A 16,511-nucleotide genomic window follows, 5' to 3' on the forward strand; every position below is an offset into this window, starting at 1 on the left:
CTTGGTCTTGTTCATATTGAGACGATAAAGATACTTTCATGATCCTGATAACACTAAAAACTATTTTTATGCCTAAGATCAGAATTTTAAAACAGTTGCACAATCACAAAATATGAAGGAGAAAATAAAATCCTTGGTGATGAATGGAAACAAACAGTAAACACTGTATTAGTTGTGCTGAATGTGATCAAATGCCAACTTCTTCACGTCCTGTCACCTAAGGTTTGAAGCTCCATGAACAACGACAGAGTTTTGCCAATATCAACAATCTGCCAAAATTCAAATAAAAAAATCACTACAGCATCACATTTTTCACAATTGCAATAATTCAATTGGCTCCACACTTATGTTTTGACCACTAACATGAATTCAAGTATAATGAGAGTTGAAGAATTTGGCAAGAAACTCTCTTGACTGAATCTATCAACCTCTTCCTCCATAAAAAAATAGCTTACTTACATCCTGAAGCATCAAATAAAAATAATAGCTACCTCTTGGCATTCTATAAAGTCTGTGCTGTCCAAATCATAGAACTTAAATGAAACTGCAAGAGAATTGTAAAATTTATACTGTCTAAATTATAGATCTGCATGCAGTAAAATTCTAATGTCAAAAAGATATCCAATTAACTGAAATGACTAGCACTTAGAGATACCATGAAAAACAATAAAATTTATTACTAAGTGGCAACTAGCAAAGACTCAAAAACACTCATTTCTATATGAAAATTTAAACATAAAAATCCATGTGCTTTTATATCTAAACAAATACTGACCTCTAACTAAATGGGGAGACTACAATGCAGTGATGAGGTACCCAGATTTTTTAATTACACTTAATTCAAATGGACTTCCCCCTTAAACTAAATCAATAAGGCACAAACACACATATAATATATAATGAACATAAATGCAAAGTTATGCAGTGCATGTCTGTAATGTGTATAGTTCATCAAAGTTGTGGAGGCACACGTGCAGGGACAGATCCATAAATATTATTATGGGGTCAATAATATATATAATATTAAAAAATTATGTAAAAAATTATATAATATAAAATATATTACAAAAATATACCGATAGAGAATATATTTTAAAGTACAAAAAATATGTATGTACTTTTTATTAACGAAGTGATCAATTCTTCATATCAAACAATTCATCAATAATAGGACATGTGTCAAATTTTTTAGCAATTTTTTTCAATATAATTAAAAGACAATTAGCAAGAAATTCATATTTTATTTTGTTTAATTAAAAAATATTAGTAATAATATATTTTCAGATTTTTTTTATATTGTTACTTACTTTTTAGATATTATAAATCATTAATATTTAGGTTAGACTGAACTTTTTATTTATATTAGACTAAATACTAAATAATTTTTTTAAAAAATTAATACCTACTTAATAACTTATTACTATTAAAAGCGGGGGGAGGGGAGAGGCCTCCACTCGCTCGTATGTCCATCCCTGCACACGTGCAATGTGTAGCTTAACTTTACGAACCACCTTCAGGTTAGGGGGAGAGGCCTCCACTCGCTCCCAGATGTCCACCCCTGCACACGTGCAATGTGTAGCTTAGCTTTATGAACCACTTTCAGGTTAATTTCCATTAACATACATGGCTTACTTCTCGCCCCAATCTACCCATACATATTATTTAGTAGTAGATGAATCACATGCCCGTAAATTAATGTTTTAAATTAAATAATTACAATTACTAATGGCTTAAATTAAAGGAGTATCTATCTATGCATGCATATGCAATCTCAGGAAGAGCCAAAAACAAATGCAAGCACAGAACATTCTGATTTGTACCAATATCTACTCTGCCTGATCCTATCCTTCATCAGTTGAATCTTCAATTAAATTCTACCATTGTTGGGCCTTTCAAGAGTGGATTATATAATTAATAGTGGATAATTTGTTAATTACCATATTTAAATGGAAGACACAATTTAGCTAAAAAAGGAAACAGAACAAGACTTGACCTTACAACTACTCAGCTAATCAAATAATATATAGATTACAAAAATACTAAACAGCAGCATATATGTAAATTTCAAACTGATCAGCGATCACATTGAGCAGCCTTTAGGTTGAAGTTAAATTATTTTTTATAAGTTAAAGTAGTAAAACAAGTTTTTCATTGAAATAGCTATTGCACACAAAATTCATCAAGCAGCCAAACCATTGTTTACAACTTTACAAGATAAAACTATTGAAATAGCTATTGCACACAAAAACTATCAAATGTTTAAGCACTTGTGGCAGCTGTAGCTAAAACAAAGCTTCCAAGAATTCTCCCTCCTCTCTCTCTCTCCTCTTCTCTTCCTTCTCTCTCTCTCTCTCCCATTTTCTCTCTCTTTCTCTCGTTCTTTTCTCTCTCTCTCCCCTCCTCTCTATCTAACTCTCTCTCCCCTTCCCTTCTTTCTCTCCCTCCCTTTTCTTTCTCTCTCCCCATGCTCTCTCCCTCTCTCCCCTTTCCCTCTTTTTCTCTCCCACCTCTCCCTCTCTTGTTCTCTTTGCTCTCCTTTCTTTTCTCTCTCTCCTTCTCTTTTTCTATCTCTCTCTCCTTCTCTCTCTCTCCTTGCTCTTTCTCTCTTTGTCCCCTTTCTTTTCCTCTTTCTCTCTCCTATCCTTCTTCTCTCTTCTTATCTCTCTCCCTTTTTATTTCTCCTCCTCTCTCTCTTCTCTCTTGCTTTAGAGAGAAGAGGGATAGAGATTGAGAGAAGGTTGAGAGAGAAAGAGAAAAGAGAGAGTAAGAAAAAAAGAGAATAAGGAGAGAAAAGAAAGAGAGGAAGAGGAGGGGAGAGAGAAAATGGGAGAGAGAGAAAGAAGAAAAGGAAAGAGAGAAGAGCAAGAGAGAGAAAGAGAAAAAAGAAAAAGAGAGAGAGAGAAAGAGATGAGAAAGGAGAGAGATATGGGGGAGAGAGAGAAAGAAGGAGAGGAGAGGAGAGAGAGATAGGATGGGAGAGAGAGAGGAGGAAGAGAGATAGAAAAAGGGGAGAGATGATTAGAGAGAGAAAGGGGAGGAGAGAGAGAGTAAGAGAGAGAAGGGAGGGGGAGAAAGAGGCAAGGAGAGAGAGAGAGAGAGAGGAAGTGATAGAGCGGAGAGAAGGAGAGGGGATGGAGAGAGAAGGAGAGAAAGAGAGATATGGAGAGAAGGAGAGAGAGAAAGAGCGAAGAGGAGAGAGAGGGAAAGAAGGATAGAGAGAGAGAGAGAGAGGGAGGGGAGAGAGAGGGAGAGGGGAGAGAAAGAGAGAAAAAGAGAGGAAGAAAGGGAAAGAGAGAGATAGGGGAGAGAGAGGATCAAAGGAGGAGAGAAAGAAGGAAAAAGAGAGAGAGAGGAGGAAGAGATGATGGAAGGAAAGGAGAGAGATAGAGAGAGAGAGAGAGAAGGTGGAGAAAGAAGAAGAGAGGGAAAGGAGAGAGAGAAGGGGAGATGAGATAAAGAGGAAAATGAGTGAGAGAGAGAGAGAGAAGGGAGAGAGAGGGGGAAAGGAAGGGGGAGAGATGGAGAGGGGAGAGAAATAGGAAAAAAAAGAAAAGAGAGAAGGGAGAGAGAGAGGAGGGAGAGAGAAAAAAGGAGAGGACAAAGAGGAGGACGAGAAATAGGAAAATGAGAGAGAGAGCAGGGAGAGAAGGGAAAAAGAGAGATAGGAGGAGAGAGAAAAGGGAGAGAGAGAGAGAGATAGAGATAGAGAGAGAGAGAAGAAGAGAAAGAAGGGAGGGAGAGAGAAAGAGAGAGGAAGGGGGAGAGAGAGAGAGAGAGAGAGTATAATTTGGTTTTGAAATTAGGTTTTGATTTTAATTTAGTTTTGGTTTTAGTTAATCGGTTAAAAATTGATTTTTTAAATTTGGTTTTGGTTAACCAATTCTAAAAAATATGAATATGGTTTTTAAAATTGTTTTAGTAAACTGGTTAACCAAAATGTGGTTATAATTTTTTAACCGGTTAACCACATTTTGGTTTTTTTATAAACACCCCTAAACTTAACTCATTAGATTGTGAGCTAACTCGATTATATATATATTAAAATTTTATAGTCATTTTTTATATATAATTTTGATGTAAGATATGAATAAAAAATTATAATTGATAGATAGTCAATATATAAAATTGATCTTTTTAAATCTTTTTTAATATATATAAGTTATAATTTATTGATATAGAATTATAGATTATGTTCTGTTATTTGAGCTAGGTCGTGAGTTTTAATTTCGGTGAACCAAATTTGAGCTTAAAAAATATATATATTCGATTGTTAATGAACCAAGGCGTAAGCCAAACTCAATTTTTGTGAGCCAAATTTAAACTTGGTTTAACTCGACTTAATTCGACTCGCTTCCAGCTTTACACGTTGATACTTAATATAAATATTTGGGACAATAATGATAATTTGTTGTTTATTTATAAAAAGAATTGTGTTTAGTTTGAATAATGTAAACAACTTTATATATGATATTATGCAATGAAGTCGTATTTATTTTGAATATTTTTTGTTAAACTTTATACTTAAATATAATTTAGATAAAGATTGTTGTCTAAGTTTTTACTTTCCCGTGCGGACCAATGCACAGCCAACATGCTGCATGTGTGGCGTTGGCGTATAGTTTGAGCCGCCTGTGTTGAAAAATCTTTCGAAAGGAATCCACTGTAATGGTGAGAGTGTGATCCTTGGAAATAGAAAGATGCTTGAACACAGCGGTGTGAGAAGAAAAAAGAACTGTATAGTACGTTAGTTTTCATATCCATATTTGGCATTTCTTGGCCACTTGGAGGAAGAAATAAGCACAAATTTCTAGGTGAGTAGACGGTTTACCTACAGATCAGAGAAGATAGGAAAATACATAGGAAGCTGAGGGCTGATAAAAACAAATTTTACTTTTGATAATCACAAATATTTTTAAAACATTATAAAACCCGATAAAATTTTAAAAGTCTAGAATTCGATATTTGTTAAACTTAAGGAAAATTTTTTTTGGCATAAAGTTAATACAATAATAGATAAGTAAATATTAAGCAAGAGAAGGAAAAATTTAAAGAAAAAAAAAACTAATTACCGTTGGTTGAAAAAATTTGATTGCAAGTATATTTCTAATCTTATTGTCAATAATTTTGTATTCATAGTTATTACAAGAGATTTTAAATGTATTTTTATGATAAATAATGTGTTTTAAAGAACTTAATAATAATTTTATTGAAATCTGTTTTTAAGAAACAAGAAGTTATTTTTACTATTATTTGATTGTTTACAATTATTTTTACTATAATCATCATAAATATAGACACACTAAAATCCACCATTATATATGAAACCAGACTCGTTTATTTTCACCGAAAATTCTTTGACTTAACAATTATAGGATAATAATGACATGTATGATCGATCAAGTAAAGTAACTACTTATATTTTATGGGAGTGACTCATGTACAGTGGTAAAAAACGTTCTTAGAAATAGTATTAATTAATTAATATAATCAAAGTTGTAAATATTAGAAAAACAAATTGGTTTATAGTTTCCGATTTTAAGTGAACCAAATGAATAGGATCACACTTTTTTAATTAGACGACAATCATGATATTCGCCTTGTCAAACAAGAATATCTGTAATAGAAATGGCCTGGATTATATATTGGACTTTTATAATTTGGAATTTTTGTTGCTTTGGCATGCATTTTTAAAATTAAATTAAAATTTTTTAATCCATAAATTAACTAATTAAGCATGATAAATTACTAATAAATTATTAGATAAAATAAAATAAAAATAAATTAATTCAACCGAAGAAAACATATAATGAAAAATTTGGAACTATTTTAAGTGATAAATAAAATAGTAACGGTAAAAGATTGAATTAATATAAGTAGATTATAATTAACAAACATAAATTTTATAATTATGTATGTGTAAAATTATATATCATTATTGTGAATTAAAATTATAAAATATAAAATATACGTATTATTATACGTAATTATAATAAGTAATATATAGTTATAAGTTTGATTTATTTAAAGTTAAACTCGATTCATTTAATATATGATCTTACATTTAGGTTCAGCTTTAGGAATAAGTTTATAAATTCAGATTATTTAGTTATTAATGAATTGAGCTTAAAATTGGCTGATGAATTAGTTTGACTTACTTCTAATTTTAGTCATGATAAATTATTTGTTGTATATTAAAATACTGTACTTTTAAACAAATAATTAACATAAATTAACCAGCAATAGTAATTAAAAACTTATGATAATTATACTTTTAATCAACACTTTTAAGAGTAAGTCCCAAAAAAGTATATTGCTAGCTAGTTAGTAGGAAAACAAATCTAAAATATGATATAATTATTTTGGAAAAGTACGATGAGCCAATGGAATATTTGTACAACACGTACAATGGAGGTTTATGGAGTATTAGAAATATAACTATTAGTGTTACCTTTTTCAATTAGCATAAGCTTCCGGGATGAGTAGTATCATGACATGGTATAAGAGCTCTAGATTCGAAAGGTCAAGAGTTCGATCATTGGTGAACCCCAAACTCAGTTTAAGCTTTTGGGATGAGTAGTTTTATGATATGAGATGTTTATTATTCCTAGTTATTCTAAATATTATGGGTGATGTTCATTTTGTAACTCATATCGCCCATTGTACACATTGTACAAATAAGCTATTAGCTTCCTAGCAGGACTCAATTATTTTTTAAAGGAAAAGTATAGGTAAATAATGAAAATATTAAACAATGTAAACAATAGATATATCAGATGTTCATTTTATTAGTGTACGGATGGTTATTTTAATATTAAAATTTAGAGAGTTAATTTAGAGGTGTAGTGTGTTTTTATTTGATTGGTAGTTGTACATATTATTCAATAAAGTCATTGTCCCAGCATTCCCCTTTTTAGAAACAGTTTTGGAAATAATACTTTTATTCAAGAACAAGACCAAAAAAAAAAAACATGTAATTAAACATGAAGTGGTATACCCAAACAAAAATGAAGTTATGGTGATTATTTTTTATATTTATAAAAGTTTGATTATGTGACTGGAAAAACGCTTAATTACTTTGTTATGAATAGCTTGATTTTTTGGTTAGGATTAATTAAAAATAAATTAATTTTAAAAAGTCAGAACCTTTTTATTTTATGTAAAGTTAGTTGTGCAAATCAAGAACTTATTCTTCTAAAAATATTCTTTTTTTCGTCTATTATTTTTTTTTAATTATTCTGTTACTTTCATTCTTAATTTAATAAAATTATTATAATAACTATTGTGACTATTATAATTACGATTTTTTTTATTTAGAAGAAAATTATAATGAAGAAAAAGGATATTTTTGGAAGAAAATTTTTTAATTTTGACCAGATAATTAAAATAGGACAAAATAAAATGTTTAAAAATAAGACGTTTCAAATGTTAGAGATGAAATTAAGATTTAGTTTAAATATTAAAGATTAAATAAGTACTTTACTTTTTTAGTTTTATTTTTCAAAAATGCTATTTGTACACTAAAATTAACCACCAATATATTTGTATATAAATACAGATGTGATTTTATTTATTTTTAATGTGTATTTATATTCCAACATATATTTTATATTGGTAACTAATTTTGGTGGCTGATTTTTAGTATACACGTAACATCATCATTTTTTTTAACGCTTCATGATGAACACAAAAAATAATAATTATATGTTTATTCAATCATGTTATGTGTACATAAAAATTAACTACCAGTATAAAATATATAATAAAATATAAAATATACACTGAAATAAATTGAATAATATGTGTATTTATACACGAATATATTGTGACTAATTTTTATTGTATGCATAATAATTTTTATATTTGTTTATATTTATATATATTATTTCCTTTTTTTTAACAATGACCAACCACGAAACTAATCAAACTTTTCAAACCAAAATAATCAAACTATTTATAATAGAATAATTAGGCGTTTCAAGGTTGCACAATTAAGTCTTTTATAAAAACAAAAAATAATCACTGTACCTTTGTTTTTAATTACATATTTTTTATTTTGGACTTGCTCTTAATTAATTAAAAGTATTATCTCCATAAGTTTTTGTAAAAATTAAATTGCATCATATCTTAGATTTATTTTCAAATAGTAATATTCTTTTTTGGGAGGTGCTCGATATATATATATATATATATATATATATATATATATATATATATATATATATATATATATATATATATATATATATATATATATATATATATATATATATATATAAATAGAAGTTATAACTAGATATTATTTATTATAATTATTTATAATAATACATATATTATATATTTTATAATTTTAATTTACAATAACAACATAAAATTTTACATACACATATATTATAAATTTCATTTTTGTTAATTACAATCTACTTATGTTAATTCAATCCGTTGACGATTTCTATTTTATTTGTCACTAAAAAATTCCAAATTTTGCATTTTTTATGGTTGAATTAATTTATTTTACTTTTACTTTATCTACTAATTTATTATGCCTAATTATTTAATTTATGATTTTTGAAAAAATTCTAATCACATTTTTAAAAAGCATGCCAAAGCAACACAAATTCCAAGTTATAAAAGTCTAATATATAGTCCAGCTGGTCATTTCTATTACAGATATTCTTGTTCAAGAATTCAAATCCCATGATTTTTGTTTAAAAAAGTGTAATCATATCTACTTGGTTCACTTAAAATTGAAAAGTATAAACCAACTGATTTTTTTAATTAATAGCATTTCAACATGCGTACATCAATTCTTTCATCCACGTTGTTGTCCTTAGAAAAAGACGTTTTTGGCGACTGGATGCGAGTCGCTCCCATAGTTTATTTGAGAGACACAGTTTCACTAAAAAGTTTGATGACCATACAATTTTATTCCAGAAAACAAATCAAAGTACACTGCTGATGAGGTAATTAACCCAATGTATGGTGCAATACCCAAACAGCGACTAAAGATAGAAAAGTACATTTCCTCACAACATAAAAATTATTTGATAGTTAAAAAGAGTATTAGGTAGATGAATAATGCTATGCCATGCTAATATTAGAAGCATGGTATATATGTTTTATTTGAAACATATATAATCTAACCCAATACTTATTTAAGATTTATTTAGGGTTAAACCCGTAAAAACACACAAGTAGCAAATTCGAGCAAACCAGCTTAGGGCACAATGTAGAAAGCTTTACGGATCTGCTCTTTATCGTCCTTTGAAAGGTCCACCTTCCTTTGCTGGTCCGGCAAAATGGAAGGATACATAACGGATTCCTTGTGAGACGAGTGGTTAAGCCCCAGAACGTGACCAATCTGGTGCATCGCCACCGTCTCCAAGTCAACCACCCCTAATTTCCACAGCGGTGTGTCAGCCAAGTTGTCGTCGGGATACGCCCAGTACTTGGAGCTATCAATAAGCATGAATATACGATGATAATTGGACTGCTTTACCATAAATGCGGCCCCCACCGCTTCCACTCCAAATAGTTCGTTCATGGCGGCATAGCCAATCTGGATGTTCGCCTTATCGAAAGCCTTCGCCTCCGTGAAGTTGATGAACCCCCGTAAGGGAAGCGACCACCGCTTGAACGAATCTCTGAACACCTTGATCGCCTTCGGCGAGAACTTGCTCGCCGGGTAAAATCCATAGGTGAGCTCCGTGCGGTGCTTGGGGAACCAACCCGTGCCAAGAGGCCATAACAAGGTTTCGGAGAGTTGGAAGGAATTCACGTCCGGTACACCGCACCGTAGCAGGGACATCTGTTTAACAGTTTCTTTGTCGTCTAAGGTTCCGCTAGCTTTCAGATTGAAGAACTTCTGGTAGTCCTCGATAGCTGATTCCGTGCGGCGGTCGAGGACGTTGGTGAATGATTTGGAGCGCGGCATGTATCCGTATCTGGACAAATACTCTTTCACCGTCTTGAGGCCGTCGATTTCCACTTTATTAATTTGACTACTCTTTGGCATTAATTTGTGCCACTCTTCACGAACTTTTGTAAAATTGCTAGGAGGTCGTCGGGTTTTTAAATTTCCCTTTTTATCTGTATTCTTGAAATAGTTAATAATGTAGGTCCTCAATAATTCTTTATTGAGGACTTTGTTAATAACACTTTTTGGGAAACCGGATAAAGATTTATCTAGTGCCTTTTGGATGTTTTTTGTTAGTTTTGGGTTATTGGTCTTTAGTGGTAGTGGCTTAAATTCGAATGTTAGCGATGATGAGATTGTTGGGACTGTGTCGAGAATGACAAAGATAAGTAACAGGGAGAGAAGATATGGTTTCATATTGATGACGATAGCTATTTTATTTCTTGGGGTAGATGAGAGTCTTTGAGGAATATTGTGAGCACTTGTTGGAGATGACAAGAGAGTATTTATAGAGGATTAGAGGAAGACGACCATGAGGGTTCCACGCATAGCCATCATCGTCAGCCATGCATGGGTCTTCGTCAATTCGGAAATTTCATCACAGTTCACCTAGCTAATAATTTAATAATTTAATATGAAGAAATGGTTTTTTAACACCAAATTAATTAAATTGAATATATTTGAAACTGAAAATTTTAGAAACCACCGTCAGATTTTTGCAAGGCGAAAACTTAAGTGTAGTCGACTTCACGTGAAGTTGATATCTGAAAGTCATTAGATGAAAATTTAGTCAAATCAGTCAAATCATCTAACGACTCTCAAGTATCAACTTCACATGAAGTAGACTGTATCTGAGTTTTCACCTTTTAGCAATTGCAAGCACAAACATCAAATTATCTTCAATAAATAAATTTTATTTATTTATATGTATATAAATTTAAATAAATATGAGTATAAATATATTAATTTACCAAAATAAACAAGTGGGCCTCCAATTTTACCAAATTACACATTTTATAAAACGGATACCAAAATATATTTTTTTTATAAATTATGTAATTCGTGGGATTCACGGTTTACAAATGAACGTAAACAGCTATAGGATTTCGTGGATTACGTTCAAAGCCCAAATGCACATAGTCTGCGGTAGCGGTGTTTTGTATATGATGAGATGAGAATATGCATAAACCGTGACCCTTTTCGCTTTTACATCTCCATTTTCTTGCTCTGCATCACCATGCATCACTATACTCTGGCATTAGTCCCACTGCATTACTTTTTTTTTTTGGTTTCCCACGGTATCCCCTGACCCGGCAGGTCAAGGACTAATCCGTCGCGGTACTGAGCTCCATTTAAGGGTTTGCCGCTGGCCAATGGGTTGCTGCATGCACAAGGCGGGATTCGAACTGTCCCACTGCATTACTTGATTCTCCCATCATGTTCTCTAATTCTCAAGTTATTCTGCTTTTTTTTATATATATATATATTTTTTGTTGATTTTTTTAGTGACCCTTTTATTATTTTGTTTTAATTTTATTAAAAGATTAATTTTTTTAGGACACGAGATGTTGTGTTTATTTATTTATTTTTGTTTTTATTTTTTTCAGGCTATGTCTTCTCTAACTATTGGCTCCTTTCATTGGCTAAGTTCTCTGCCATTTGATCAAAGAAATCTCAATGATGCTCCTGATTTTTCTTTCAAATTTAAGAACAATTTATTTTTATATAATATTAAATATGAAATAAATTACAATCTTAAAATAATTAATTGTATTTATACAGATCAACTATTAAAAAATAAGACTAATAAGTTAATCTATTATTCACCATAACTCTTTTAATTTAGGTAATACGTATTCAGTACTAAATAAAAAAAATTTAACAAATATACTTGTTCAATCCTAAATTTTAGAACTATAAATTTGAGAACTAAATTGACTATACTTGTTCAATCCTAAATTCAACAAATGTATTTCATGTTTGATATTATATAAAAATAAATTATTAACTTAATTAAAAATTAAATAACTAAAAACGTACATTTAATAAAAATATAATTTTATATTTTAAAATATTAAAAAATATATTTTAAAAATAGATCAGCTAAACATATTTTTATTATTTTTAACATTTAGAAATAAGGTACTTTTAAAAAAAAATTTAATGTAAAAAATTAAAAATAAAAATTATTTTTAAAAAATGAAAATAAAAAACTAAATCTAAACCTGTTCTTAACAATCACTTCTCTCTTTTTGTGAAACATCCAAGCTTATTATTGTTTAAGTAGGAAGATTCAATATGATCGTTCCTTATTCATCCTAATATTCTAATACAAGTCATTTCGTCTGTAATAGTAGAAAAATAGCCGCTGTTCTATTTTGTAGGCGTCCCATTTCATAGCTGTCAATGGATAAATATAAAAAGATGATTTCAATTTCTAATTCGCAGGCACTATGACTAAAATGATGTGCAATTTCATTTCCTATTTAAAGAAATAACCATTTTATCTTATTTATTTATATAAAAAAGCACAAACCACACCTTGGTCGTCTAGCGTCAGGGCTTTCCACTTCCACTGATGAGATATCAGACATGGGTGAAGCACTGAAGCTAAAGCTGGTGAAAACTATGCTAAAGTTAAAGGTCGAGGTTGGAAAAACGTTCAACTGAGAGCAAAAAAATATATATACATAGAAACCGCGAGACCCCTCGCAGTTTCTAGCCATTTTGCATATCAACATAAACTGCTATAGGAGTGTAGCGGTTTACGTTCATTTGTAAACCGTGGGTCCGCTGTCGCGGTTTACATGCATAGTTTATGAAAAAAAATGCATTTTGGTATCCGTTTTGCAAAATGTATATTCTGGTAATATTACAAGCCATTTTATTTATTTTGGTAAATTGCTCTATTTTATATGTGTAAATCTTTATAAATATGGGTATAAATCATGGACAAATAGTTAAATTCATTTTCGAAAGTTTACTTGTTTTTTAAATTAGTCATTGAAAGTTTTTTTTTAATTAAATTCGTCATTCAAAGATTTTATAAAGTAATTGTGTTAGTTTTTCGGTTATTTTTTTGTTAACGATGCTAGAATTTATTAATGTGGTATATTAAGTGATACTACAACACATATAAGAGTTTTAATTGACTATTAATATGATAACTTTATAAAATTAGATCAAATAATTAAAATTTAATTAAGGGAAGAACTTGAGACATTAGAATCTTTCAATTTATAACCACCAATTAGGACTACTAGCATTATAAAAAAAATAGTATTTATAACAAAAAAAATTTTACAAAAAATGTCAAATTTGTTACGATAGAATTTTGTAATAAAAAAAATTGTTACAGAGTTGTTGCAATATGTCCGATGACAAAAAAGTATTTCTTGTAACAAAAAATAAAATTATTAAATACAAAGTACTATATATTTTATAACAATATTTTTTAATACAAAAACTGAAATTTGTTAAAAAATTAATAATAAATTTGATAAATAAACTCTTTTTTATAACAATTTAGATTTTTTTGTCATAATATTTTATTACAAAATATTATTTATTTTTATAACTTTTTTATTCTTTTAGCTAAAAAAATAGAAGATTCATTTTACAACATTTATTTACATAATTAATTGATATATCAATTGATTTTTTAAACCGACTAACTCAACATTTTTATATAATATATAATGATATAGATATATAATTAAGATTCTTTTATAATAAAATAAGTTTTATAAATTTAACTAAACAACTTTTTTATAACATTAAAATTTGTATCATGTAGAATTTAAAATTTTTGACTCTTCTAATATGTTGCCATCAATTTTGTACCCTACAAATATAAACAATGAAAACCAAAATTAAAAGCAACACATAATACTATCTTCGTCAAAATAAAAATTAAGTTAGAACTCTATAAATTAAAATTAACTTGTTTTTTGATAATTATTCTCAAAGTTTAGAACCAACCAATAAAAAATACAAATTATCAAATTATCAAGAATATTCTCTTTTCTCCCAGACTCATTGACATTCCAGTGGTGGTGGAAGCCCTTCGCTTCCACTACAAGACAGGCAAAACATATCGGTCAAAAATTAACAGCCGTTTATCTAACCGCCGCAAATAGTGGAGATAACAGCAGTTGATATCAGAGCACTTTCATGTGCTGTAGAATTTGATTGATTAGCAGCTATTTCATGAAGAACTGCTGTTAATCAGGACACTTTATCATACTTTATTCAATCCTCTACATCTTCTAACTAATAATCCCCCAGCAGAAACCCGTGAACTGAGAGTGGTAGCATGCAAAACCCCAGTTCTTTGCTCCACCATATGCATTTGCTGCCCATGCATCTTTCTCTCCCCGACGTCGACCTTTCGCCTTTCCTCCACAGTGTGTGAAACCCCTACTCCCTTCTCCACAGTAAGCGAAATCCCTATTAAACTCTACCGTGCGCCTCTGTGTGGTTGTGGAGTCGCGTGGCTACTATCCATCCTTCTCTCACTAGCGTCGACCTTTCCCCTCTCTTCCACAGTGCGTGAAACCCTTACTCCCTCCTCCACGGTGCGCGAAACCCCTATTCTCTGCTCTACCATGCGCCTATCTGTCGTCGTGGATTCGATCACGTGGCTGCCCATACATTCTCCTATCACCGTCGTCGAAGTTTCTCCTCTCCTCAATCGTGTGTGAAACCCTTACACCTTTTTCTACCGTGCGCGAATCTAAGCTATCGTGGCCTACCACTGGTTCGTTCTTCCACATTGCTCTTTCTTTCTTCTTTTTATTCTTGATCACTTACAAAATTTGAATCCTATTTTTCTCAAAATTTGTCTATATCTTCTTAATTAAGATTATGCTTTCAGATTAATTTGATTCAAATCTCGACTATATCTTCTATTAATTTAGGTTAATTATGGCTATTTATAGTTAAGAATTTGAAGGTACTACTATTTTAATTTATTGTGTGCTTTGTAGTAAATTTTCAGTTAGAGTAAATAAATGCAAATAGTTAATGATTGTTTGATCGTTTGATTGATTCAGTTTCAATAATATTTGATTCAGTTTCAATAGTTTTTGCATCATCAAATTCAACAATAATTTACACATTGCTTCAAATGATCATTCAAGCATCATAAATGGCACAATTTCACTTTCAATTCATCAACACATCCATAAATCAACAATTAGGAAACTAAGTAAAATGACTCTTCCTAACTGTTAACTTAATTCCAAACTTTTTAATCAATTCTTGAATATTCAAACCACAACAAAGCCTTTGAAGCTTGAAAGCTTTGCAACCTAAATGTGTAACACCCTACCACCCAAAACTTTACGCTTAAGTCGTAAAATAGAGGTGGCAAGGTATTACGACTTCTAAAAAAAATTAAAATACATACTTATAATAGTAGAAAGAATATAATAGACTAGGAGCCTTGAAAAATGGGTAAAACAAAATCGCAAAATGAAAAGCGCCACGCTCCGAAAACGGAACAACTTGCGTGTGAGGAAAACTATAACTATCAAACGTAAGGTAATAAAAGTAGGAGTAGAAAGCCAAAGGTACAAAATAACAAGCTCCTAACTCAGTCCGCGAAGTTAAGGCTGGCCAGAGAATATTTACATATATATATATATATATATATATATATATATATATATATATATATATATATATATATATACATATCCAAAATCCAAGACGTACATAAATAAAATCCTGCCTCTCCATAAACCTCTAAGAGGATAAAAAAGAATAAGTTATGTGGAGAGGAAGCTAAGTACGTGTATATACATCACTACATAACAAAATAACACAGTAACCACTTCGCTTCAGGTGTCCAGACGCCTAATGAGATACCTTTCGACTTGCATCTGAAAAACAACAACATAGTATGGAATGAGAACCGGAGGTTCTCAGTATGGTAAAGGTGCCTGCATAGTTAATGTAAAAGGTCTCGGGAGAGCCAGAGGCACTCCTAGAACTTCGACACTCAGATTTCAGCTTAAGAATTCAACTAAACCAGAAATTAGGTAAGTTGTCTAAGGTATTCAAGTCCTGAATCTAACTTTAACCGAATACTTCACATTCTGTCTCCTCAAATCCTCTGAATCACTGGTGGAATAACCCTCTCCCCTCACACCTTCGTCAAGAGGGATTTCTCAGAAGACATACACATACAGTTCAAGCAAGGAAAACACAGATAGAGAAGCATTTATAGCAAGTAGAACAAGTAGCGGATAAGCAGAATTAAACAGTTAAGCAAACCAAAACGATGCACACTCAAGCAAACAAACAAATGCATATGATGTATGTCTGTCCTATGGCTGATGAGTCTCATCTGTTGGTTATACAGCCAACCCGACATGTCCTGGTAGTTAACCATTGGACAGTCCCTCTGTGCGCACATCCCCAAGCTCAATAATATTCCATGGAGTCAAACTCCAAGCTCAAATATAATATTCCATGGAGTCACACTCCAAGCTCAATAATATAGTATTCCATGGAGTTAAACTCCAAGCTCAATAATATAGTATTCCATGGAGACGAACTCCAAGCTTAAATATAATATTCAATATTTATATAT

The 16,511-nt window shown here is 30.7% G+C and overlaps 1 protein-coding gene across 1 annotated transcript; it reads right to left on the minus strand.

The window, feature by feature from the left end:
* Window positions 1–8,891: 8,891 nt before the first annotated feature.
* Window positions 8,892–10,401, minus strand: LOC112750092 (metalloendoproteinase 1). The gene has a single exon (XM_025798627.3). The coding sequence runs from the start codon at window positions 10,328–10,330 to the stop codon at window positions 9,215–9,217; it is 1,116 nt and encodes a 371-aa protein (XP_025654412.1). The 5' UTR covers window positions 10,331–10,401; the 3' UTR covers window positions 8,892–9,214.
* Window positions 10,402–16,511: the final 6,110 nt, after the last annotated feature.

This window comes from Arachis hypogaea, chromosome 15 (genome assembly GCF_003086295.3).
Source record: "Arachis hypogaea cultivar Tifrunner chromosome 15, arahy.Tifrunner.gnm2.J5K5, whole genome shotgun sequence".
Lineage (NCBI taxonomy): Eukaryota > Viridiplantae > Streptophyta > Magnoliopsida > Fabales > Fabaceae > Arachis > Arachis hypogaea.

Bases quoted from the DNA above. Each gene is read 5' to 3' on its own strand.
- LOC112750092 (XM_025798627.3), bottom strand. From the start codon at position 10,330: ATGAAACCATATCTTCTCTCCCTGTTACTTATCTTTGTCATTCTCGAC.